General features: G+C 59.0%; 2 protein-coding genes across 2 annotated transcripts in view; one reads left to right on the forward strand and one right to left on the reverse strand.

Moving 5' to 3' along the window:
* Positions 1 to 5,174: 5,174 nt before the first annotated feature.
* Positions 5,175 to 20,693, forward strand: FADS3 (fatty acid desaturase 3). Its single transcript, XM_037840757.1, has 13 exons — positions 5,175 to 5,547; positions 14,643 to 14,753; positions 15,258 to 15,455; positions 15,929 to 16,030; positions 16,158 to 16,280; positions 16,557 to 16,617; positions 17,263 to 17,339; positions 17,854 to 17,951; positions 18,367 to 18,463; positions 18,556 to 18,635; positions 18,876 to 19,001; positions 19,965 to 20,043; positions 20,401 to 20,693. The coding sequence occupies exons 1-12, from the start codon at positions 5,323 to 5,325 to the stop codon at positions 20,014 to 20,016; spliced, it is 1,350 nt and encodes a 449-aa protein (XP_037696685.1). The 5' UTR covers positions 5,175 to 5,322; the 3' UTR covers positions 20,017 to 20,043; positions 20,401 to 20,693.
* A 4,420-nt stretch (positions 20,694 to 25,113) lies between these two features.
* The window catches only part of FADS2 (fatty acid desaturase 2), a 33,144-nt gene continuing 32,189 nt past the window's right edge, over positions 25,114 to 26,068 (reverse strand). Inside the window, exon 13 of the mRNA XM_037838227.1 lies at positions 25,114 to 25,683. The gene's annotated coding sequence lies outside the window, so the exon portion shown is untranslated. The remainder of the gene's footprint in view (positions 25,684 to 26,068) is intronic.

Consider the following 26,068-nt stretch of genomic DNA (forward strand, 5'->3'; position numbering starts at 1 on the left):
ACCTTTTCCCAAGAGGTCTCCCACCTCCCCTACCCACCTTGCAAAGCCTCGGCCCAGGCTGCCCTGCCACTCTCCTGCTTTCCCATCTCTCCCTCTTTTCCCCCTCCGACATCCCTTCCCTGCTCCACCTGTGACTTGAATCCCCTCCCAAGCTCCCCAGTCCCCTCTGAAGGTCCCTGGCCAGGCCTGTCACAAACAGCCTTTCATTCACTGAACAACTATTGGGCCACCCCTTTGTGCTGAACCCTGTCCCTGGTGCTGGGGATACCCAGTGCTTGAGCTTAGAATCTCAAAGGGAAGCATTGGCAATTTAAAAAAATGGATAAGTAACATATCCATGGTGTCAGATGGAGGAAAGTAAGCAGGGAAGGCGATGGGTGGGGGGTGGGCGTGGCAGGGAAGGGTGCGCACTGCCACATCACATGGTGGGCCTACCTCGTGTGTCACACCTCACCGTCCTTATGTGTCAATCCCAGGTCAGCTGGTAGTCAAAGGAGGATGAATGTCTGGGCCCTGAGCTGCCCTTCCCTGCCCGCAGCATCTGTGCCCTTGCTCCACTCTTGCCCAGGACCAAGGAGATAATCAGGTGACACTTTGGAGGCCAGATGTAGGGCCCCACACCCCAGACTTGCTCTGCCTGCCCTTGAGGGGCTCTGCCTGTGGTTAGGCCCTTGGTGGGGCCATCGGGAACAAATAACTGAGATACAGAGGGGGGCAGGGGTGTGTGTGTGAGAGACCAAGGGACACACACACACTGGCCTCGGTATCCCCCAAACAATAGCTACTACCTGAACACTTGTCATATGCCAGACATGATTGACTCCAAGGCCTTCAAATGAACTAATTCACGCAATCCCCATGAATCACCATCCTCATTTTGCAGATGAACAGACTGAGGATGGGACCACACAACGAGGTCGGTGAGGTGTGACACACAATTAACCAACCTTGCAGACTCTTTAATCACCTACAACAGGCCTGACACTAAATTTGGCCTTTCCCTGTTTTTAAGAGTAGTGGAAACGGAGGCTCAGCAGTAGCAGAGCTGGAATTTGAATCCAGGTTTGTTTGCCACATCCTTATCCCACTGCAGCTGCCTCCAGCCCTGCTCCATAAGCTCTCCAGAAGAGCTCAAGGCTGTGGAGTTTGGGTGGGGAGGGTTACCTGACATCATCCACAAGAGTTGTGTTAGAATTTTCTAGAGAACTCACTCAGGCTTTCTACGTGCCCTGGCATGAGGGAACCATCTTAACTCGCCTTGGCCATCTCTTACAAGCCAGCACTCACCTCTGACCTCTGAGAGAGGGGACACAGGACACAAACTCCGTGCACACCTCAGAAGGATTCGCTATCGTGTCACATTTTACAATCTGCAAGGCCATCCTGATTTGAGTCCGGACAGGGCGGTGTATTTGAGGCAAATCACTGCTCTCTGGGCCTCAGTTTTTTCATCTGCGAATTGGGAAGGCTGGGCGAAATGGCCTCTGCAGCCCTTTTCTACTCTAGCATTCTGCGCTCGGCCGTGCCATACCTCCAGGGAGGGTCTTTTGAGGCCAGTAGGATGGTGGCTCCTGCCCTAAATGGCCCCAAACAGCTCTTGCATAATTCTGGGTCCTGCTTATCTGGAACACTCCCTCCTCAGAAGGGTTGTAGTGCGGTCAGCTTTAACTCAATGCCAAATCACAAAGCTCTAGCTTGAGTCAGCTTTGTGTGTCTGCTGCAGACTCAGGCCTGGACTTTGAGTAGCCCAAGGGCCTTTTCTCAAACTTGCCAGGCAGGGCTACTGCTGTACCTATCTGGCACCCTACCAAGCACCACTTGGCCCCAGCACAGGGGCTGAAGGTTCCACAAGGGAACAACCAGAAGCTGGTGTGGTGGCTTGTAGCAGGGAGAAGACAGGTCCCAAGTGAGTCCATTAGGGAGTGGGACAGGGCTGCATTCAAGTGGTTGGAGGGGCAGAGGTCAAGCTCCACCCCAGTCCCCAAATGCCACAGCTGGCTAGACCTTCCCCTGCCTTTTGACCAGCCGTCCCCGCTGTCCAAACCCTCAAACCCAACCCTCTGGCAGTGGCCCCATGACAGCTCAGGAATGTCCTTCAGTGCCTCTCCTTTTCCAGGTGGTCTGAGGGGCCTCAGCTGCCTGACTTCAGGGTTTGGGGAGAACGGAGTCCCAACTCTCCCAGGCTCCCTGACTCCCTAAAAGTTGTAAGAGCCACTCAGGGGGGTAAAGCGAAAGCTCCCAGGTCAGCAGAGAAATGATGTGGGAAGCTGTTCATTCTGTGCGGGGAGGAGGGTCTCACACTCCAGGCTTCCCTGGGACACATGCCCCCAGGCAAGGGCCCCCAACCTGCTGGGATGAAGCAGCTGGAGAAGGTGGCATAGTCTGGGACTGTCCTTGCTTCACTTCCTGGGAGATGATGATGATGTTCAGGCCATCATCTTCATCATCCCTCACTACCACAGGCAGCCACACAAACAGGCACAAAGGCCAAGACCAGGCCAGCACCCAGGGTTCCAAGCCCGCGGGCCCAGGGAAGGAGCTCCTGGATGGCCTCTGACCACTTGGGGATGCTGAAGATGGGAGAAGGCCAAGAAGCTGGATTTTTTTTTTTTTAATTCATTTTTATTGAGATATATTCACATACCATGCAGTCATACAAAGCGTACATTCAGTTGTTCACAGTACCATTATATAGTCGTGTATTCATCACCAAAATTAATTTTTAAACATTTTCATCACCACACACACAAAAATAATAAGAATAAAACTTAAAGTGAAAAAGAACAATTAAAGTAAAAAAGAACACTGGGTACCTTCGCTCCCTGCCCCGCCCCGGTTTTCTACTCATCCATTCATACACTGGACAAAGGGGACTGTGGTCCATATGGCTTTCCCAATCATATTGTCACCCCTCATAAGCTACATTTTTATACAATCATCTTCAAGATTCATGGGTTCTGGGTTGTAGTTTGATAGTTTCAGGTATTTACTGCTAGCTATTCCAATTCATTAGAACCTAAAAAGGGCTGTCTGTATTGTGCATAAGAGTGCCCACCAGAGTGATCCCTCAGCCACTGAAACTTACTTCATTTCCTTTCACATCCCCCTTTTGGTCAAGAAGATGTTCTCCATCCCACAATGCCGGGTCTAGATTCCTCCCCGGGAGTCATATTTCACATTGCAAGGGGCTGGATTTTGATGCAGAGAGCATATTTCCTCCAAGAGGCTGCCTTATCCATTCCTGTGCCCATGTGTGGACATGCTGGGGGGGATCTGCAGTCACCCTGGGCCTGGGTCACTGGCCCCTCTACTTTCCCAAACACACAGAAACAGAGAGAAGGGGGCGAGCACCAAAAAAGGGCAGAAACCCCAGTGCAGAGGGCCCAGGCTGCTGGGCCATGCTGACGGGCAAGGGCCCCACCCGTTGTCCTAGCAACCAAATGTAAGGCGTGGTGAGGGTGGGGGTGGGGTGGGGGTAGAGGAGTGGGGGAGTGGGGACCAGTCCCCTTTCGGGAGAACTCTGACCCTCCTCCCTCCCCTTTTCTGCAGGCCCTGGTCCTCCCCTTGCACAAGTTGTTCCAACCCAGCTCAGCCCCAAGACCCAAGAACACGCCAGGTATGGAGTTAGACGCGAGTTTAATGGGACTTACGGACAGGAGAGATGGTTCCACAGAAGCAGCTGGCCAGGAAAGTTGGAAGTCAGAGCTCTGCAAAGAGTGGGGTGGGGAGTGGGGGTGGGGGTGCCCGGGGGGGGGGTGGTTTACAAGGATTGGGACAAAGACATTCCAGAGGGTGTGAGAACAGAGTTCTGCTGGGGTCTTGTGACAGACACCGGGGAGTGGAGATTCGTTAACAGTGATCACGGCAGGGGCGTTTCACTGCTTTGTTTACAGACTATTTGTACATTCTTTCCTCCTTGGGGAGGTCTCATGACCTTTAATGTCCCTCTGGGTCAAGTAGGCGACCACATGAAATAACTCACTTTCACTAGGGAAGGAAAGGGCCCCTCACACAGGCATACTACAACGATTGTTTACAGATTGTTAGACCAAGACAAAATACTAGTACCTCAGAGAAAAACACTTAAGATTCTCAAAACGTACTGCCCCCCAACCCCACCCCAGACCAATGTATCACCATCACCTGGGAACTTGTTAGAAATGCAAAATCTTTGGCCCTAACCCAGAACTACTGAATCAGGAGCTCCCCTCCCGGTGACTGTGATGCTCATTGGAGTTTGATAACCACAGGTCTCGATGATAACCTGACCTCTGTAACCACATAACCTCAGTCTGATTTCACTCCTCCGTGGGTGTGCACATCTAACTTTTAGGAAGGGGTATCTTTATCTCAAAGAAATTCAGAGCCATTTGGGGAGCTACCTACACTCTCCAGAGGACTTGAATTTATTTAAGTAAAATATAAGGGAGGCAGGTAACAAGCAAGCCATCCATCGGAGCACACCCCACCCCACCCCCGCCCCCCGTGAAAGATGGTATTGGCCTCTCGGCTTTGGGGGCTCCCGTCCCTGTCTAGTGGCCGCCGCTCCGCGGGTCCCGCAGCCTTGGAGGCGGGACCCACCACCCGGCCCAGCGGAGCCGTGTGGCCGCGGCGACCTCAGTCCGGTAAGCGGCGGGGGTGGCGGGGCCGGTCCCCGCCACGCCGACCGCGGCCTCAGCGCGCAGACTTCGCGGGCCCGCTGTTTGAAGGCTGTTTAGGGCCACCCGGAGCGAGTGTCCCTCCTCTGCGCGCTCGGGATTTGGTGTTCCAGCACGCGCGGCTGGAAGCCCCTAGGCCCCCGGCACACTATCCGCAGACCCTGACTCCAGGCCCCGCCGGCTTCCGCGTCGGGCCGCCGGCGTGTGCCGCGCGTCTCCGAAGCCCGCGTCGCTCCGCACCTGGGGGCGCGCGGGAGGGGGCGGCGCGGTGCCCCGCGGGCAGGGCCGGGCGTGGTGGCCGCAGCGCTCCCGGGCGGGGCGGGACCCCCTCGACACCGCCCTCCGCGGCCGGCCCGAGCGCGGGCGCAGCCAATGGCGGCGGCGGCGCTGCGCGGGGATTGGAGTCGGCGCGGGGCAGGCGAGCCCGGGGGCCGGGACGAGGGGGTGGCGGGGCGCGGCCGGCGCGGTTATAAGGAAGGGAAAAGTTCCCTGCGCCGAGAGCCGGGCGGGCGCACGCTCCTACGGCGGCCGCAGCGGCAGGGGCGGGGCCGGAGAGGAGCCGGTGGCGGCCGAGGGAGCCCCCGGGAAGGCCACCTGGGTGCCCTCGGTGCCTCACTCGGACCCCTGCGGCCTCCCGGGTTCACGAGGACTTTTGCGCGCAGCCATGGGCAGCGTCGGGGAGCCCGGCGGGGGTCCGGGGCCTCGGGAGGGGCCCGCGCAGCGGGGGGCGCCGCCGCCCACCTTCCGCTGGGAGCAGATCCGCCAGCACGACCTGCCGGGCGACAAGTGGCTGGTCATTGAGCGCCGCGTCTACGACATCAGCCGCTGGGCACAGAGGCACCCGGGGGGCAGCCGCCTCATCGGCCACCACGGCGGCGAGGATGCCACGGTAGGAAGCCCACCGCTGGCGGGGACCGAGCCTGGGGCTCGCTGGGGCTCGCGGGGGTCTGGGTGGTGGGCTTTGTGCATCGCTCTACCTACGGGGCCTTCCCACCCTCGCTGACCCTTGACCTCAGCCTGGAACCCAGAGTTGAGATGGACCAGCCAGGGGCCGGATGTGGGGTAAAAAGGCCAGATGTGGGTAAAAAGGCCATGTGTCTGCAGAGAGGGTCCCCACACCCCATCTGGCTACCAGGCTGGGGTGGGGCAGGTCTCTGGGGAAGGGAGGGACTCTCAGGAGTGGGTGTGTCATGGCAGAGAGAGCCTGTCCTGGGTGGGGTCCTCTCTGTTGCTTTGAGGTTGCCCAGACCAGGTCCCCCATGCTGGGTGCTTGCTGGGTACCGGGGCAGGCAAGGCTGTGCCATCAGAGACTGGGGGGCTGGGCAGCAAGGCCTGAGCAGGGCCGGGAGGTCTGTGGCTTTCCCCAAAGCTGCTGTAAATGGCTCCAAGGGTCAGTGACTCACCTTTCCTGGGCTGGCAGCTGCCTGTGGGGGACTTTGCCAGCCAGACCGGGGTGGGCCTGGTCAGGAAGCACATTCACCCCAGGAGCACAGGAGCAGGCTGGCCCCTGGGGACCCCGACTTCCCCTTCTCAACCCAAGTCCGGACATGTCTTAGCCAGGGAGGGAGGTGGCCTGGCCCAGCAGGGCCATCGCCTGGGCCCCGGCGATGGGGCAACCTACTGGGACCAGGCTTCTTGGCAGGAGGAAGGCGGGTAGGGACCACAAGGCACTGTCCTTGATCATCCCAAATTCTGGGGTGGCCCCCCTGGGTCCTGGGAAGGTCGTCAGTCTCTAATGGAGGAACTTGAGACAGCAATAGGGAGTGTGTCCTGTTCCCAGGACTGCTGACCCTCTGCCTACTGCCTTCCGCCAGGGGTGGGGCAGTCTTCGCAAGGGCTCTTTTAGGAAAACATGTCTCTTTTCCCCACTTCCACCCCAGGAAACTGAGGGATTAGAGTCAGAAGCCACCCAGAGCCGAGGCCTGAAACTCTAGAAACTGGCAGCAAGCCTTGTCCATGAGGGCCGAGGGGCTGGTTGTTGGCACAAGAGAACAGCAGAGCCCTAGAGTTGAAGCAACCTTTGGACCAATGAGTGTGCAAGCATGTGTGGGTGTGTGCTCCAGTTTCTGCCTCTGGGTAGGCACATGTGCAGGCCTGTGTGTGTGCAATTGCCTGCACGTGTGTGAAGGGCTGGGGGGGAGGGTGTGTATGTGTGTGAATGCCTGCAGGCATGTGTGTGAAGTGTGTGTGTGTGGTTGTGTGTGTGCAGTTGTACGTGCATGCAGTTGTGTGTGCACATGGTTTTGTGTGCATGCAGTTGCATATGTGTATAGTTGTATGCATGTGCATTTCTGTGAGCATGGGGGGGCGGTCATGAGTGCCACAGCTCCTCTCCACTGGGCCTAGCTGTTCCCTGGCTGTCCTTTGAAGGTCCCATGGGTGTCCACACTGGCTTTTTCAACCTCCAACCTGTAGGAGAGGATGGTGCATGCAAGGGGAAAGAACAGCATCTATTAAATGCTGTTCCTGCTTGGTGGCCAGGCTTGTGCTGGGGGCTCTCCTATGTGGGATCCTCATCTTACATTTACCTTGACACCCTGAGACCTCTATCCGATAATTTCCTAATTGATTCATGGCCAGGAACATCTGTGTTCCCAGTTCCATTAAACAAATAACCAAAAACACCTCTCTGTTCCTGGGGTGGAGTCCTGGCTCTGCCGTTGGAGGCTGTGAGTGACTCTGAGCCAGGAGGCACATCAATTCTTTGAGCCTCAGTTTCCTCATCTGTAAAATGGGGAAAACTGAGCCCCCTGAGGGCAGCACTGGGTCTTCTCAACTCCGTGGCCCCAGGGCTGGCAGGCAGTAGTTGTGCTCAGTACCTGTTGCCAGCTGTTGAGTGCAAATGTGCCTTGCAAACTGTAAAGTACAGTGGAACAGCCGAGGCACGGCCACCCCGTTGCTTGGGTGACCTTGTCTGGTTCTGTCCCTGCCTATAACAGAGAGGGCTTACCTTAGCAGTCTCTTGACTTCCCCAAGACCCAAACGCTGGGCTGGGGTTGCTGAAAATACGTGGTCCATTTGGGCCAAAGGGGTTGCAAGGTGGCCAGCGGAAAGGAACCTACCTCGGTGTTTGTCCATGATGGGCTCACACGGCGGGCCAGGGGTTGGGCTGGCCCAGTGCCCTGTGGCTGTGTAGCCAAGCCCAGACCCTGGTTGCCCCATCACAGACCCTGGAGCTCAGGTGGGGGTGGGGCCGCCATCCTCCCAGGGCTGGGTTCCGGTGGCCTCCTCCTCCCAGCTGCCCATCAGCTGTTTTCATGTCCAGGCAACAGAAGCCTTCCTGCCAGGAAATTCCCAGAGTTCCTGTACAGTGAAGTCAGAATATGGCCATCCTGGGATACAAAGCCGGGTGCCTTGGGGAGAGCACTCTGGGCCCTGGGCCAGGTTTGTCAAAGATGCACAGGCAGCCGGAGACCAGGAGAGCTGGCCAGGGAGGGGAGAGGCCAGGCTGCTGCTGGCAGAAGTAAACCGAGGCCGCTCACCAAGCACCCACTATGTCCCAGGCTCTGAGCTCAGGGTTTGTTTTATAGACACACTCTCTTACTCCTCAAGGTAATCCTAGGAGGCCGGGACTATTGTGATTCCCACTTGACAACTGAGAAAACTGAGGCACAGAGAGACAAAGTGACTTTAAATGAAGTGGTTGGTCTCGGATTTGGATCCCCAGCCTGGGCTCTTAATGACGAGTCTGCAGTGCCGCTTAGCTGTTTTATTTCATTCATTAATCCTTCAGACGTTTAATCATTAGATCTATCAGCCGCTCTTCAGTGAGCCTCGCTGTGTGCCAACCTCTCTTCTAACCCTTGTGGATATAGCTGCAAATAAAACAAAGTGGGGAGACCTGGGGGGAGGGAGTTGCCCACAGAAGGACCCCCTAGAGCAGAGGCTCAGAGTAGGGCCGTCCTTGGTGTGTTCAGGGAGTGGTTCAGTGGTCAGTGTGGCTGGAGGAGAGAGCAGCGGGGAGAGGGGTGGCAGAGGCTGGCTCCTGCTGGGCTTTATGCTCTTGGAAAGACTTAGGTTTCATTCTAAGTGTGGTGGGAGCCATGGAGGGCTGAACAGGGAATCTGATGTACATCCAAAAGGATCCCTGGGGCGGGTGAGGATCCTGGGTGATTACCTAATGGGAATGCAGAGCCTCCCAGGAGAAGGGCAGGGCTGGGAGAAGGGATGCCGGGAACCTGCCCTTGCCTAGGACAGTCAGGAGAAGCTTCTTGGAAGAGGCGGCCCTTCAACTGGACCCTGATTAAGAGCGTGGCCAGGACAGAGGGCAAGTGAAGCTGTGGGTGTCAGGCACAATGAGAGGTGCCCTCAGAGGGGGCTCAGGGAGGTAGAGAGGGAGCCAGCAGGCCTGACTCTAACACCTTGGGCACGTCCCTTCCCCTCTGGGCCTCAGTTTCCTGTCAGCATAATGGAGATCCAAATACTCTCCTCCAGCAGAAGCACACTTGTCTTCCAGGACACTGTGCCTTAGAAATGCTTTAGAATCTGAACTTTTTAAGACAGACTTAATATTTTCTAGATATCAGGTTTATAAGATTTAACTGAAAGGGTATTTAAATTAATTTTTTTGGCCAAAAGATTGTTAAAACATAGTTACTTTGGACTTGGGGTGCATTTTTGCAAAATAAACAGTTGTAAAAATGGTTTAAACACAGATATTTGGAATGGCTATTTTAGAGTGACCTGCTTGTTACTTTTTTACTTCATCAAGGTACTTGCAGGTGAGCCACCTTTAAAGTCTTTAACAATATTTTTAATACTAATCTTGGAAATAGTCCCTCTTGAAGATACAGTGCTTTTCTTAGGAAAGGAAAAGTAGCATAAAAAGATGTCTGGTATGTCTTGTACAAGAAAAGCCATTGTTGGAGGTAGAAAATTTATAGAAAAGCTCAAATTAAATTTTCGTTAATACTTATTAGAAACAGAAACTGCTCTTTTATGAAAAAATGGCCTTAAAAAAAAATAAAATGGAGTTCTACTTTTTTTATTTACCAAAAAAAAAAACAACCAAAAAAAAAACCCAACTTTCTTCCCAGGTGAACTGAGGGGATGGTGCCTGGTTGTTGTGGTCCTCGAAGCCCTGTTCCCATAGGACTGGTGAACCCCACAGCTCCCTCAGGGTTGCCAAGGGAAGTCCCATCTCCCTGGCTACTGTGTGAAAGTAGGGTGTTTCTCACAAGCTCCTGATGCCCTTTGGGATACAGCCTTCAGAGCTGTGGGTGGGTGGGGACGCCAAGATCCTATAGGCTTTCTGAGCCCCCTCTGACAGGGCAGCTCGAGGGTCATGGCTTTGCCCCAGGACGCTCCCTCTAGGTGACCCCTCTCGTCCTGACCTGAGCTGGGGGAGGGAGTGGACAATGCTGCTGCCAGAGGCTGCATCGTAGTAATTGCCGCCAAGAGTTGTTAAACATGCTATTTTGAGTGTTGTAGACATGGTAACTAATTTAATTCCCTTAACAACCTTATAAGGTGGGAACTTTTATTACCCCATTCTGCAGATGAAGAGACCAAGAATGCAAATGAATGAGGCGATGTGACCTTCTCAGGGCTCTTGAAGTGAGGGACCTTCATCCATGGGCTGGGGAGGTGGGGTTTGTGTCTGGAGGGGCAGGCCCGAGGATCTGGAGCAAGGATGGGGCAGTGGATGGGGGTTTGTTCAGGGTCTTGTCCTAGAAGTGCAGCTGGCTGTGAACCCAGACGGTCTGGCTCCTGAGCCCACACCCTGCTCCCACCCGCCATGCTGGCTGCCTCATAAGCCCCATTGCCTAACGGCCACTCCCCATGAAGTCTGACCTTGTGGGCGCCGGTGGGCGTTTTCTGCAATGCCCCCACCCTCCCATGCTCCTTCCCCAGAGGGGCCGCAGTGCCCCCATTCCAGTTGGGTAGGGGTCTTTCTCCAAGGTTGCCCAGGTTGCTGTGGGTTTCTGATGAAATAGCTGCGAACAGACAGAGATCAGGGTGGGGAAAGGACCACATGGGAGGGGACCCGGCTGTTCTGGGTCCACCCCTGGGTCAGCGACATGGTGGAAGAGGACTGAGGTGTGTGTCAGCCCTGCCCTGGGGACACAGCAGTGCTGGGGGGCAGGGTTGGCTTCCCACAGGCACAGACGGGAGCTGGATGTGCCATGATGGATGTGCAGGGAGAGCATGGGAAGGAGTTCCTGGTTTATCGCTCCTCCTGGGAGGGGGAGGGATGTCTGGGGAGTGTCCTCTGGGCCATATCCCCTCCCCAATCTCCACAACCCTCTTCCACCTCCTCAGCAGAGGCTTTAAGGACACACCAGATCACCCAAGCCCCCCGCAGCCGTGCTGCATTCCCTGCTCTACCCCCTTCCTCATCTGGAACATTCCTGATTCTTTGGGGAGTGACCAAAACTGCCCACCCCTACATCATGCTTCTGGGGTGGAAGGAAGCTGCCAGCCACCCCCTGCTTCCCAGCCTCAGGCTCGCCCAGCACTGGACAGATAGGACGCCAGCTCCATTCTCCTGCCGTGCCTGAAAGCCCTCACTGCAGGCACTAACCCTCAGCAAGTGGAAGAAGGGGCGTGGGTGGGAGGGCAGCGGGGGCATGGATAAGAGCTCCTGCGGTGCAGAACTTGCTGGACGCCAGGCCCGTTCTAAGTGCTTGACTGACCACTCGGTCCTCCAGCAACCCCCCAAGATGGGCCTGTCGGTCCCCCTTGTACTGATAAGGGATACAGAGTGGAGCAGACGCGATCTTGTCTGAGGCACCACAGCTAATAAGGGGTGGCTTAGGTTCCACCCCGGGCAGGCGGACTCCAGAGTGCACCCCCTGCCTCGCCCCCCACCCCTGCCCCTTAACCCAAGTCTCTGGGGAACTCAGTGGGGAGCTCTGAGGTTTCCAGGATCCGAGGCGGGGCTGGGCGGTAAGCACTGTACCCTGGGGGAATGTGGACATCTCAGAAGACAGACCTGGGTTTGAATCCCAGCTCTGCCACGTGCTCACTGTGACCTGGGCAGGTGTCCCCATCACTCCTGGGGCCATGGGGGGCTGGCTCTATCCTCCGCCGATTCACCCCTACTTATTGAGCACCTGCTGGGTGCCAGGCTCCAAAGACCCCCCAAGGATGCCGCTGTGAACAGATTCTGCCCCCCACCATCAGGGATTTCCTTTTAGGGGAGCCCTTTTTATTCTAGCAGTTCACCTAACTCTGCTCAAGACCCAGCGAGAGACCTCGAGTCCCCCTTCGACCTCTTCAGGGGTCACAGGTCTGGCCCACATGCCCCAGAAGGAAGCTTCTGGGCACACCAGGGGTGGGTTGTGTCACATGGTCCAGCCTGGGCCTTCCCTGTGTGCCCTAAACTCAGTCACTGCAGCCCGACAAACACCAGGACCACCCTCTTGTCCCCCACAGCCCAGGGTTCATGCAGTTGGGTCTTTTGCTCAGGATGGCGACCTGCCTCGTGGCGAGGACCCCCCACCCCCTCCTCTCCATGTGGGAGGCCCTCTCCCCACTCGGGCTCAGGCGTGGCCGGCCTGGGTAAGGGCTGAGAGGCCACAGAGCACTCCTACAGTCAGACCTCCACCAGATGGGGCTGTGTGATCTGGGTAAGTGGCTCAACTTCTCTGAGTCTAAACTTCTGCCACATCCCCGTGTCCTCAAGCAGAAGCCCAGAGAGGTGGGTACTTGTTCAAAGTCATAGGGCCACAAGAAGCCGTTTGCGGGTGCATTGGGTTTCAGTCGGAGGCCAAGGACTTTGCCAGTGCCCTCTGAGAGCGCAAGAAGCCAGGCTCAGCGGTGCCCGCCCAGCCCCGAGAGCCTGGCCTGCTGGCCAAAGGCCTGCCTCGGTCTCCGCCTCAGTGCCAAGGCAGGACCGGGCCTGTGCAGATGGGACCAGGGGAAAGGAGTAGGGGGGCTGGCCTGCTCCTCCAGCTCCTCAGCTAAAGGGGGTGGCCCTGGGGCACCTGGGGAACCACTGGGTGCTGGGGTGGCCCCGGGGCAGGCACAGGCGATGGGAGAGGGAAGGGCTGGGAGGGAGGAAATCCTGGGGCTGTGCCCGCAGTACACGCATCGGTGCTGTGTGTGTGCCGCGTGTGTGCCCCTGTGCAGGCTGGGTCTTCCCGATGTTCCTGTGTGCCTGTTTCTGGGTGTGTCTGTGTGTCTGAGCCTGCTTGCTGGGAGGGGTTGGGTGTGTCCACACGTGTGTGCGCGTGTGTAAGAGACGCTGCCTTTCTGTGCTGCGTGTGCGCCCTTGGGCATGTTTTTGTGTGTGCCCGTGTGCCTCTGTGCCCGTGTGCCTCTTTGTGCTTCCAGGGGAGTTTCAAAGCAAACAAGAGGGAATCGAAGTCAACACTCAGCGACCCAGAGCCAGAGGGCCCTGAAATCTTGTCCCCACGGTTTGCCAAGGAAATCGAGGCCCGGGGGTGAGGGGGGATAGCTCAGGGTCACATTGCAAGGGGGTTCAGCCGAGCCCCAAAAGCGGGCTCCCCTCCTGGCTGCTCTGCCAACACCAGCCCCAGCTCCCCAGGTAAGACACCCAACCCAGGCACCTTCCCGTGGGTCCCCAGCCTCCCCTTATACCCCTTCTCCCAGTTTTCGGTCCCTTATTCATGGTCTGGCCCTCCCCTGTCCCTAGAGGGATTGAGGTCCGCACTTATGCAGCCCCTTCCCTGCAACGAAGACCAGGAAGAGGCCCCAGGGCTCGGATCCTTCTAGAAGCCCCACCCTCACAGCCCCTGGGACCCCAGGCTGCCCTGGGCCTGTGAGGGAGCAAGCAATCAGCACCACAGGAGAGGGGGGCCTTAGGGAGGGTTCTGTGGATGCAGCCTCTAAATGGGGGTTCGAGGGGCCTGTGGGGATTCCTTCCGGAGTGATGCGGGATGTTGGGCAGTGATTTGGGCCCAGCGGTCACTTCTGTTTGAACACACCCCGGAAGCTGGTAGGGTTATTATCTCCAGGACCAAAGGGGGCCCCTGCTCGGGCTCAGCTCCTTCGGAGGTGCCTCCTTTAGCAGCCCTTGGGGACAGCCACCCCAGCCACTGCTTCTGCCGTCCGGTGTGGTGTGGCTATGGCTGTCCCATTGAGAAGGCCTCTGAAGGTGCCGGGATTAAAATCAATGAAGAGCTGTGGAGCAGTTAGTGAGCTAAGTACACCGAGGCCACGGGGAATGATGGAAGGTGTGACGTTCAAGTTTACGGACACTTCAGAATCACCTGGGCTGCTTCCTGCTGCACCAGCCCTTTCTCTTTCTTTGCTGCTGTTTCTCTCACCCCTCTTTCTTTTCTCTTCTTCCCCTTGCATTGTACCCCATTCCCACTCCCAGCTGTTACAGAGTCACAGAAGTGTTAGGGAATTTATTTCATTTACCATAAAAAATTTTTTTTAATATTTTCTGCTTATTCAGTCAAATGTTTAACTGTTCCAGTGCCTTCCTTGCAATTCCCCCAGGACTTGTGGCCCAGTCAGTGAGGCCCTTTGTTTGATTTTTTTCTTCCCCTCAGTGGCCCAGTGGTTCTCAAAGACAAGTTTCCCCAGCCACACTTTACCTAGTGCCTGTGTTTCAAAAAGCTGGGCAAATCTAGCGGTTATGACCCAAATTTTATTTTACATGCAGCAGGGAAGTGGACGGTTTAAAGAAAACTTGTCAGAGACCTTTTTGCAAAAGCTGAACTCTCTGATGAAAGAAATCAGTCTCCCAGGGGGGCCATTCTGTAAATCCAGATTTTGATACACTCAGCCAGGTTTGGCAAAGGTCCCCCCCCCGCCCCCCGCCGTGCTGGACGAAACAGAAAGGGCCCAGCCGGCGAGGGGTGTCGAGCAGGGCACCCAGGGAGGATGGGGGGTGGGGGTGCTCCTGGGCACAGCTGACCCATTTGATTCTCTTTCTGTGACCACTGAACAAGCAGCCAGATTCCCATCTGTCTGTCTGTCTGACAGCCCTGCTGACCCATCAGGAGTCTGGTTTACCCTGTCTCTGTCCATCACCTTAGCTGTCTGTCTGTCTCTCCACCTCCCCTTCAGGATGCCTTCCGCGCCTTCCACCAGGACCTCAATTTTGTGCGCAAGTTCCTGCAGCCCCTGCTGATTGGTGAGCTGGCCCCGGAGGAGCCCAGCCAGGACGGACCCCAAAATGTGAGCAGGGCTCTGATGAGGGCCAGGTCCCCCAGGGGGAGCTGGAAGAGGTGGGAGCCTTCCCTCCCCATTCCCCGGGGGCTTGGGACTGGTGCTGGGGTTACCATCTCTTCCTGGGCTGGCTGTCACAGTGACGGCTCCAGATCTGGCTTGGCTGGACACTTGCTGATGGTCCCCAGCGAGCCCCTTCCCTGCACTGCGCCCCAGCATCCCCGTCCACAATGAGGTTTTAGATGAGCTCATCTCTTAAGGTGTTCCCTGCTCTGGCCGCCTCTGGTCTCACGCACCCCACACCTTTGGGGGGACCTCCTCTGCCAGCCAGCTCCCCAGCTCACACCCCAGCCTGGGTCCTCTCGTCCCTCCGTCCCCTTTCAACCACACCCCTAGGGCCTGGCCCTGGGGAGAGTGACTGAGGCTTGGGGAGCTGTGATGGGTGGGTGGGGGATCCTGGGGACAGCTGGGGCCTCTCTCCCTTGGATGACCGGCCAGCTCCACCTGTGACAGGCCCAGCTGGTTGAGGACTTCCGAGCCCTGCGCCAGGCAGCCGAGGACATGAAGCTGTTTGAAGCCAAGCCTGCCTTCTTCGCTCTCCTGCTGGGCCACATCCTGGCCATGGAGGCGCTCGCCTGGCTCATCGTCTACCTCCTGGGCCCGGGCTGGGTGCCCAGCATCCTCGCCGCCCTCATCCTAGCCATCTCCCAGGTGACCCCACCACCGTGTTGCAGCTCCCTGGCCTGCCCAGCAGACACGGGGCCGGCGCTCGCCAGCACTCTGGACGTGTTTGCTGAGTGAATGAATGAGTGAACAGCCAGAGGGCCCCCTAAGTCATTTCATCTGTGGGTTTAGCTGCATTTTAAATAAGTCCAAAGAAGCTCCTTATTTGACAAAGCCCGAGTGAGCACAGGACATGGCATCAGAAGGCCGGCTCAGCCCCACAGCTCCGTGACGGACTTGCAAGTGCCTCAACCTCCCTGAAACTTACTTGCCCGCAGCATTAGCTGTGGGGGTGCCCTGTGAGCTAAAAGGGCTCACTGGGGCTCCGGGACTGGGGCCCCAAGGAGGCTAGTTCCCTTCTCCCAAGCCAAAGTCGGGCACCTCCGCGATTTGCGTCCCCGCTAAGGTTTCCTCCCAGGCGCAGGCCCACCTGCCCCTGCCTGACCTGCCTCTCTCCCCAGGCCCAGTGCTGGTGTCTGCAGCACGACCTGGGCCACTCCTCCGTCTTCCGGAAGTCCCGCTGGAACCACATGGCCCAGCAGTTTGTGATGGGGCAGCTGAAGGTGAGGGTGAGGATGGGGGTGGAAGTGGGAGTGGGGAGGCAGGAGCTGGGTCTGCCCGGGTGTGTGGGCGGGGAGGGGTGGGCACAGCCCAGCCCCCACCTCTGAGAGCCCTCCTCGCCCCTCACAGGGCTTCTCCGCCCACTGGTGGAACTTTCGCCACTCCCAGCACCACGCCAAGCCCAACGTCTTCCACAAGGACCCAGATGTGACCGTGGCGCCCGTGTTCCTCCTGGGAGAGTCGTCTGTGGAGGTGCGTGGGGAGGGAGCGTGTGGACCCACTCGGGCCGGGCCTGGGGCTAAGGGGGGACTGGCAGCGATGGAGCCCTGCAGCCCGGCCCAGCCCCCACCCGATTCTAGCTCCAGGCCATGCCCAGGCCCCCCGGAGGTTCTCCATCCCACCTCCCAGCCTGCGGGGATGACAGCCCCATTTGCTAGAGCCTGGAGTGGCTGCAGCCAGCTCCCCGCCCCTGCCCAGGAGAGGGAGGGCCTGGAGACCTGCTCCCCCAGCTGCCCCCTGCCTCCACAGTACGGCAAGAAGAAGCGCAGATATCTGCCCTACAACCACCAGCACCTGTACTTCTTCCTGAGTGAGTGCCCATTTGTCCTCCTGAGCTGGGGTGGGGTGGGGTGGGGGACATGGCTCGTCCTCCCCACGCAGACCCTAGCTGGCTCCCAGCCACCACCTGGGGAAGCGGCCAACTTGCTAACCCTCATTGCCATGTGCACACCCCTGTCCCCCTCGCCCCAGCCTACAGCCTGTACAGGCTCTCCGACAGCCGGGCCAATGCCCTAGCTATGCCCCCAGCTGACGATAACTTCCAACCAGATGCAGTCACAGCCCTGCCCAGAACTTTCCCAATCCCTAGTCAGAATTCCCTCCTGCCCTCACATCAGGGTGTCCAGCGCTCTAAGGGGCTTCGGTAACTGTTGGGGTGGACAGATTGAGGATTCAAGGGCCGGGTTGAGGTGAGGGGGAGGCTGGCTCCTGTAATGCCACTGACCTGCAGCAGGAGAGGGTTGGAGGCAGTGGGGTGAGGGCCAGCCTGGGGAGGCCTCGAAGACCGAGGCAGTGAGTGGAATCCAGGCCACCCAGGCCATCCCAGCTGGGCAGCAGCAACCCTGAGTCCCTTGGCCTGCCTGGACTAACAGAGCCCCCTTCCCCAACCCTCACTGCCCACCCTGCCCCGGTGCCCGGCCTGCGCCTGAGCCTTCTCCTGCTCTGCCCTCTGCAGTTGGTCCACCGCTGCTCACCCTGGTGAACTTTGAAGTGGAAAACCTGGCGTACATGCTGGTGTGCATGCAGTGGGCGGTGAGTGGGGGGCCCCTGCTCAGGTTCCCCGGGCACACAGCTGGGGTGGCAGCAGATGGGCTTGCAGGAGGGCCGCACCTGTCCATGATGCAAACAGGTATGTGCATGATGTTGCAGTGCGTGTGTGCGTGCAGGGGAAGAGGGAGTGTGTACGTGGCACTGTTGGTGTTTGTGCGCAGGGGGAGAGCAAGCATGTGTGCGGGGGGCATGGTGCGTGTCTATCCAGGTAGGGGTATCCTTCCTGGACAAGTTCCTTCTAGGGCTGACTCTGCCAGGCATTTGTCTCCCAGACACCACCCCGTCCCCGTGTCACAGCTCCTTCACCTCCATGCTTAGTCCCATCAGGTCAACAGGGAAGAGACCCTGTCCCATTACCCAGCTGAGAAAACTGAGGCCCAGGGAGGGGCAGTGACCTGTCCGAGGCCAGGGCAAATGGAACTGCAGAGAGGGTGATTCCCCCTCCCAGGCCCCTGCTGCCTGGAGCCCCCGCTATCACCCCCACCCTCCTCCACAGGACTTGCTCTGGGCTGCCAGCTTCTACTGCCGCTTCTTCTTGTCCTATGTCCCCTTCTACGGCACCCCCGGGACACTGCTCCTCTTTGTTGCTGTCAGGTATGGCCAGATGGGAAACGGCAGGGTGCTGGGAGTTGCCACGTGGCCAGCAGGGTGCCTTGACCCCAGCCCCCCACCCCCAGAGCCTCTGTTTACCCATCTGCAGAATGGGGGCAGCAGCACCCCTCCCTGGGTTGTTGGGAGAATGGAACGAACAGGAGAAGGGTGGGAGCACAGGTGCCACAGATCGGGGGAAGCAGCCTGCCTTCGCAGTGGCCCTTCTTGGCCTCACCAGGACACGGCTCCATTCAGCGTCTTTAACCCCTGGCGAGGGACGACTGAGTGCAGTCCCATTGTACAGAGGCGGAAGCTGAGGCCCAGGTCTGGGTGACAGCCTACCCTTCAGACTCCCCTTGCACCCCGGGTGCCTGAGTGGTGAGCTGGGTGTGGGCAGTGCCTGAGCCTCCCCCTACAGGGTCCTGGAGAGCCACTGGTTCGTGTGGATCACGCAGATAAACCACATCCCCAAGGAGATCGGCCACGAGAAGCACCGCGACTGGGCCAGCTCGCAGGTAGGGGTGGGGCAGGGTGGGCTGGGCCCATGGTGGGGAGGGGGAGGGAGGGTCCCAGCCTCACTCACCTGCACCCCACTCACCCCTGGCAGCTGGCAGCCACCTGCAACGTGGAGTCCTCACTCTTCAACGACTGGTTCAGCGGGCACCTCAACTTCCAGATCGAGCACCAGTGAGTGCTGCCCAGCGCGGGGAGGGGGCTTGGGGAGGGGCGATGGGGGCGGGGCGTGAGGCCTGAGCCCAGGGGCTGGGCCAGGAGCCCCATCTTTCCCTCCGGAGACCAACACACAAACCCTAGATAGCTGGGGGCCCCCGGGAGAGGCCGTGAGCAGGGCTGGGGAGGTGAGGAAGGGGCAGGGGCACCCACTGGCTCCTCCCCACTCAGTGCCAGCATACGCTCTCCACCCCCCAGCCTCTTCCCCACGATGCCACGGCACAACTACCGCAGGGTGGCCCCGCTGGTCAGGGCGTTGTGCGCCAAGCACGGCCTCAGCTACGAGGTGAAGCCCTTCCTCACCGCCCTGGTGGACATTGTCGGGTAAGGGCGCACCTGGGCCCCTCAGCTCGGGGGGCTTCCCTCATCCCAGCCAGCCCCCACCCGAGCACTCGGCTCTCGGAGTCCACCCAGACCCCTCCCTGCCGAGAGTTGGCCTGCGAGGCCCTCCCTGGCCGGCCCGCCTTTCTAGGCTCGTCCACACAGAGTGGATGTAGGACCCCCTGCCCGGGCCCTGCCCTGGTTGCCCGGAGTATATCTGAACAGACCAGGCCAAGACCCCTGCCTTCCTGCAGCTGACATTCTAGCAGGGGAAACAAAAAACCAGCAGTAAAAATAATAAATAACTAGATTTCAGAAAATATGAGGATGGGAGTAGGGCTATGACCACAAAAGCCAAACAATCCCCTCCCCTTCCCTCTGCCCCCTCCCCCCCCATAAAAGGACAGATCAGGGGATCGGGAGTGCCAGGTGGGGCCTGCAGTTTTCAAAACAGTGGTAGGGTGGACTGTATTTTAAGGTGACGTCTGCAGACCTGGTGAGGTGGCGGGGTGGGGGGTGGGGAGGCTGGCCCCAGGACCTCTGCGGGAAGAGCATTCCAGAAAGAAGGAACAGCGGGGACGGAGGCCCTGAGGCAGGTGCGAGGAGGGAGGCGGCCGACTGGGCTGGAGCTCCATGAGCGGACAGTGGGGCTAGGCCAGGCCTGAGAGGACTGTCACTTTCACTCTGAGGAGGCAACAGGGAGAGCTGGGGACGGAGGGACAGGCCCACTTGGTTCCTGCCTGGTCTTGGCCGTACCCCGCCCCCTGCCATTCCTGGTTTATATCCCACTCCAGTGAATGCATGCTTAGCCTCTCTCCAGCCACCCCCCCCATCCCTGGCCCTACACAGATGCCTGCCCCAGGAGGAAGGAGACTCTCCCCCCACCTCCCACATCATCCCGGGACAAGGATCAGTAGCATCCTGCAGGGCAGTCCCTAATCCCCACCCCCACCCCTGCCTCCCAAGGTCCCTGAAGAAGTCTGGTGACGTCTGGCTGGAAGCCTACCTCCACCAGTGACGGCGGCACCGGGCAGGTGGAGCAGGGGTAAGGACCCAGGCGCCCAGCGACCACGAAGCTGGCCCCAGACAGGATTGACAAGGCACACTGCCCCCCACCCTCCTACCCCGTACCCCCCTACCCACCAGGACCACCACGGGTAGAAGGATGGTACATAAAGCCACGCAGAGAACATGCATGTTTCCCCAGAGCAAAGATTTGGGGAAACCTGTTATTTTTATATAAAACCAAACCCTGCTACGTTATGGAGTGGAGTACTGAATTTGCGTGAATTTTGGAGCTGGGGTCTGCCCCTGACTCCCTGAGGGGAACTCAGGTCCTTGGGCCACTGGGGTGTTTGGGGGGAGGCAGGGGGTTTGAGGAGACCCTGTCTGCTCTTGGCAGGGTAAGCCGTGCTGGACTTGGCTTCACTACTCAGCAAAATGGACCAGGGGCTGGGCCTGGCAGGAGCCAGGCGGGGGGAAGCCGGGGGTTCTCCTGAAATGAGCTGCCTGCCCATGCAGCTCTCCACCTGCCATCTCAGTCCCTGCCCTTCGTGTGGCACAGGTGGGGTGCAGCGTGCCTGTGCTCAGGGGCTCATGGTAGACGATGCCGGGTCTCACCCCTCACCCTGCCTCACCCCCTGGGGCCTGGTACTGGCCTGCGGTTGCTGCAGTGAATAAACCGGACCCCCAATGCTTGGTGTTTCGATTCCTGAGTCCCCGCAGTCTGGGACCCCTGTCCGCAAGCAGGCCACCACCCTTTCCCAGCTCCCAGGCACCTCAGCTGGAAAATGGGTGTGGTGGGACTGGGCCTGTGGTGTTAAACAGTGTGGGGAGGGCTTTGAGGTGCCTCTTGGGGCATCCGCTCCACTCCCGGCACCCACACCCATCAGAGAGAATAGCTCCAAGCTGAGTGGAAGGTTTTATTTGAAGAAGTGTCCAAAAAAAAACAAACAAAACCAAAAAGAAGAGTTGAAAATGCTCTACTGGAACTCAAGGTTTTGGGCTTCTGGAGATGTCTCTGGGGGCCTTTCTGGAGTGGGAGTTGGGGTCACCCCTCCAGCTGCAGGCATGACCTCCCACTCTTTGCCAGGGCTCCTGTTGGCCTGGCCTGGGTTCCCTTCAGAGAGTGGAAAGGGTGCAAATACTTCAACTTCTGTTACATCCTTCTCAGGCCCACCCTCTGGGGGGCTGCCATTGGGAGAGGGGCCCCACACTATCCCCCAGGAGGCGGTGCCTCCACAAGGCAGCCCTGGGCACCCCAGCTAATCTCCTCCTCCTCCCACTCGTTAGTGATAATTATCATCATGGTAGTCGCCTCTGATGCATTGGCTGCAACTGTGCAGACAGGGGACCTGGGGGCTCTGGCGACTCTTCCATAGGATCTCCCCTCTGGGAAGGTCTCCCTAACTTTCAGGGCTCCTCCCCCGCCTGTGCCCACCACCCTGGCCCTCTGGCCAGGGTCTCCGGGAGAGCACCTGGAAATACTGGCTGTGTTCACCACTGGCGGCTGATGTCAGCCCGGAGCCTGCCCCACACATTTTCCAAGAGGATGGATGAGAAGATGGACAGGCAGACAGACTGTGTGTCTGGTCCTGCCTCCCTCACCCTGGGCAGTGAGTCCTGGGCCAGGAGAGCACGGAGGGGTGGCCCCCTCAGCTTCCACCATCCCCCAACCCAGGGGCAGGCAGCCTGGGGCTCTCCGTGGCCCCCCAACCCAGAGCAGCACCAGTGGGAGCCTCCAAGGCAGAGCCCAGGAGGCAGACAGAGGGTGGCAGCCCCCTCAGCCCAGCCATAGCGAGGGTCTTGTCCTCTTTGCCAGGAGTGCCAGGCCCTACCCAGCCCCCTCAGGTCCACCCCATGCAGCTGCTATCTCCTCTTCCTCCCTGGAGGAGGAGGAAGGACCAGGGGACAAGCCCTGCCTCTGCTGGGACTCAAGGCTTTGGGACTTTGGGGAAGTCGTTCCTAGGGTGATGGGAGCTAAAAGGGAGGCTGTGTGCAAAGCCCAGGGCCTGCCTGTGGCAAGAGCTCTACAGCACTCAGAAATGCGTTCACAAATGTTATGCTTGCGGTCCAGGGCCCTGGGTTCTAGGTTCAGCCACATCACCCGGTCTGTGACCTCGGATAAGCCCTTTGCCCTCTCTGAGCTCAGTGTCCTCCCGAGGGTAGACTGGATGCCCTTTGGAAGGAACTTCGAGGCTCCAAAGCGAACTTTTCATGCCAGACCGTGCCCTGCCTTCAGGCTGTCTGCACAGGCTGTTCCCCCTGCCCGGGGTCCCCTCTTCCTGTCACCACTGGTCCAACTCCTGCGGACTCCTGGGCTCCCTTCCCCTGCCCCGCCTGGTCCACTTCCCCGGGGGGGTCTTAACACCCAGGACGCCCGGGCGCAGCCCGCCCCCGCCCCGCGGGAGTGCTGGGCCTGCAGCGCCACCTAGGGGCGCCCGAGAGGCTGCACCGCTGTGGGCGGCCCGTGCTCCGCGCTGCCCCTGGCGGTGGCCGAGGGGAGTGCGCCCGCTCTCCCGCCGACGGATCGGGAGCGGTTGCCTAGAACTTGCTTCGAGGCCTATTTGGGAGGCCCCCGGCCCTGTATTAGTCACCCCAGGCCTCTGCCTGGAATCCCAGCCCTTGCCCCACTCTGCCCCTGGAGACAGACCACCACTTCTCCTGGGCTGAGCGCCCCTTCTCTCTCCAGGGCTCTTAATTCACTCTCAGGGAGCGAGCAGACGCCAGTTTTGTAAAAGACAAGAGGGAAAGGCCTTGGTGGGGCTCTAAGGAACCCCCTGTATCCCTTCTTTATCATCTGCACTGAGTCCTGGGCCCTGGAAAAAAGCAACGCTGCTGAGGGAAGGCATGACTCGTTTGTGCATTGGTTCTCTGAATCAACCAACTTTTACTGAGTCCCCCCTGAGCTGACCCCGACAGGCTTGGCAAGCCATGTTTGCAGAAACCAGCCTCTGCCTGCAATGGCTGCTTTGCGGCAGGACAGGATCGTGAGCGGTCTCCCGGCCGTCTTCCTCCCCCGCTGAAGCCCTCCCAGTGGACCAGGAGGGTTTCTGAGCGTCCAGCTGGACACCCGAGGACTTACCAGGCCATGGCTGCCCCCGTGCACCAACTCCAGACACAGCCCCAGCTGCTCCTGCCAGCCCGAGTCTGGGCCTGGTGTCCTGCACGTGCCCATTTCACCGCAAAGCTGGTGCCCCTTAAACAGGGTGAGCACCCACTATGGGTGAGCGCTCATCTCTTCCATAGGGGGCTACAGCTCCCCCTCCACTGCCTTCCCCCACCTCTGGCCAGCCGCTGGGCCTCGTGGGAGTGGTGTGATAGTTGACGTGATGGGGGGGGCAGGGGGCAGGGATGAGGGCAGAGACTTCCTTGGTCTGGAAGGTCCTTTCCTAGCTGGGGAGGAGGTGGGCCAGGCAGAGTGCTGGGTTAGGAGCAGGTAGCCATGTCCCTGTGGCCATTCCCCTCTTCTTGGCCTCAGTTTCCCCACCTGTGAGTGGAAGCAGTGGGGCCTTGCAGTCCCTCCCAGCCTGGACATTTGGGTGCCATGACTTTAGCAGGGGGTGGTATCTGAAATCCCACAATTCTGTGTGTTGGGAAAGAACCTCAGGGGAGTATCAAAAGAGGGGGTGCAGTTAGGCAGAGAGCAGGTATGGGTGCCCCCAGCTTCTTGACCCAAGGGTAGTGTTTAGGGGCAAGATGGGGGATTGGTGGTAGAAGTCACAACAGATGGTCCAGAAGTCCATGGATCTGGGCCAAGGTTTACCTGGTACCCCTCATAGCCGCAGCCCCCTCCCCCAGCCCTCAGTCTCCCCACAACAGCCCCCTACCCCCACTCCAGGATCCCTGGCTGTTACCAGTGCTGGACCCTTTCAGCTGGCAGGGGTTGGGGAGCATGGGCTGGGGGGAGGCTGGTCGCCAGCCCTGTACTGCATCATCCTGGGAATCAGGGGTGCCAGGTGCAGCCCAGGTAGCAGGCAGAACACAGACACAGGTGAGAGGAATGAATGGTGGGTGTGGCATGTTCTTCAACGTCTCTAACGGACCTGCAAGGAGGGCAAAGCCCAGGGCTCGCAGGTTTTCAGAGATGACAGCGTTTCCTTGGAGCCCCTCTAGCCATCTCCACTGGACAGATGGGGACACTATGGCCCAGGGAGGGCAAGGGCTCACCCCCAGGCTACAGAGTCGTTGGTTAGCAGGCCCTGCCCCAGACGCCCTGTGAGCACTGGGGAATCACACCCATACGGACCCACCGGGGCCAGGTGGCTGAGCTGAGGACATGAGGCAAAGCTGGGTTGGGGCAGCAAAAGGAGACCCCCAAAGTGCTGGCTACCCCCTCCCTCTTAATGTTCCCTGGCATGCTCAGCTCAACCCTACCAGCTGAGCAGGGTGAGGGCCCACGGGTGGAAACGTGTCAGTGCTCCGGTGTGTTCCTCTGGACCCCCATGGGCTCACTGCATACGAACGGGTGGTCCCAGACACAGATGACCCAGTCCTCCCCCAGGTGGTGGGGACAGAATGAGCCACTGCCTGGGCAAGGGGCCACAGGGTGGAGGCACTGGTCTCCAGGGCCCTGCTCAGCTCATCTAAGGAGACTGGGGTTCTGTTTGCCACCAGCACTGTGTGCTGAACAGGAAGTGGGTGGAGGTGTGTGTGTGTGTAAGGGGAAGGTGCAGAGTCTGGAAGAAGCCCGTTGACAAGAGGCTGGGAACCCGGGCATTCAAGGCCAGTTGGTCCAGGGATGAGGGCAGCCCCACTGGGAGAGAGGGGGACAGACGGGGAAGGGGGCCTGTGCAAGCCCCTCCTGGCTGCCCTCCAGAGACTCCACAGAAGGCCTCCTGCAGCCCCGGCCGTTGGGTTCCCATCAGCTGACAGGAGGGTCCCCGGGAGAGGAAGGCGTCATTTGCACAGGGTGCCCTTCAGGGAAGGGGAGAGGAAGTTCTTTCTTGGGCAGAGGCAACTGGGGGTCAGGACAGGACGAGAGTGGGGGCGGAGGGAGACGCAGAGGAAAAGTGCAGCCTGGGCGAGGCGCGGGCCTCCTTCCGGCTCCTCCTCCATCCCCTGACACCTCCCAGCCAGCCCCAAAAGCCTCCGATCTTCCCAAGCTACGAGGAAGTGAGAATAAAATTACTTCTTTTATTTCAAAAAATGTAGGAGTGGGGGAAGCAACATGATAAAAATTAAGATCAGTTCCCTACGGATTCCTTCTGCTTCTGGGGGAGCAAGCAATAGCTGGGGGGATGGGGCGGGAGGCCTCAGGAGGGCCCGTTGCCATGGCAATCTGAGAGTCAGCACTAGCTGCCGATCCCCTCCTGGCTGGCCAGAGCTGGGGGGTCTAGAAGGTGTCCCCCAAAGGCCCCCACTCTGAGCTTGGCCATGGCCCCCCACCCCATTCCCTGAATCTAAATACTGGTTAGTGGGTTAGATTTTCGAATGCTGCCACTCTGGGTCCCAGAGACTGCCCTGCAGCAGGGTCCGCTCCCCCCCCCCACCTCCAGCCCCTCCTTCATCAGGCCCCCCCACTTCCTTGGCTCTTCAGGTCACCTCATTCTGAGACCTCCCCTGTCACTCTCTGTCCCAGCTGCTCAGCCCACCGGGGCCTGGGGAGGGGGACTGGCGAGGGGCATTGGTAAAAGGCAGATTGTCACAAGGCCCAGGCCCCTGCCATCCCCCATCAGGATGCATCCTGTAGCAAAAGGTTAAAAAAAAAACAGTAAGGGTAAAGACACAGGAGAGCTGCAGACAGAGAGACAGACAGACAGACAGAGCATGTCCAACCCGGTCGACTCCAGCTCTACTCGGGCAAAGTGGAGACGGTGGGTCTGACGACCCAGACATTGAGGTCTCCCAGTCAAAACACGGGAACGTAGGCAAGGGGGTCTGTGGGGCTGGCTGCTTCCCGCACCCCTCACCCCCCGACTGCTGCCTCTGCAGGGCCCACGTAACGGACCTCCCCCCATTTGTCCCAAGGTCGTGGGCACTGGAGCTGGGAAAGATGCTGGAATAAAACCTGCAAGGACCCTGGGCCAGAGGTCTGGCGGTGGGCCCCAGGGCCTGGACTGGAGGCTGGG

The sequence above is a fragment of the Choloepus didactylus genome, chromosome 6 (assembly GCF_015220235.1).
Source record: "Choloepus didactylus isolate mChoDid1 chromosome 6, mChoDid1.pri, whole genome shotgun sequence".
NCBI classification, from domain to species: Eukaryota; Metazoa; Chordata; class Mammalia; order Pilosa; family Megalonychidae; genus Choloepus; species Choloepus didactylus.

Bases quoted from the DNA above. Each gene is read 5' to 3' on its own strand.
- FADS3 (XM_037840757.1), top strand. From the start codon at position 5,323: ATGGGCAGCGTCGGGGAGCCCGGCGGGGGTCCGGGGCCTCGGGAGGGG. The intron at 18,464-18,555 runs GTAGGGGTGGGG...CACCCCTGGCAG, and splicing joins GCGACTGGGCCAGCTCGCAG to CTGGCAGCCACCTGCAACGT. The intron at 19,002-19,964 runs GTAAGGGCGCAC...CTGCCTCCCAAG, and splicing joins GCCCTGGTGGACATTGTCGG to GTCCCTGAAGAAGTCTGGTG.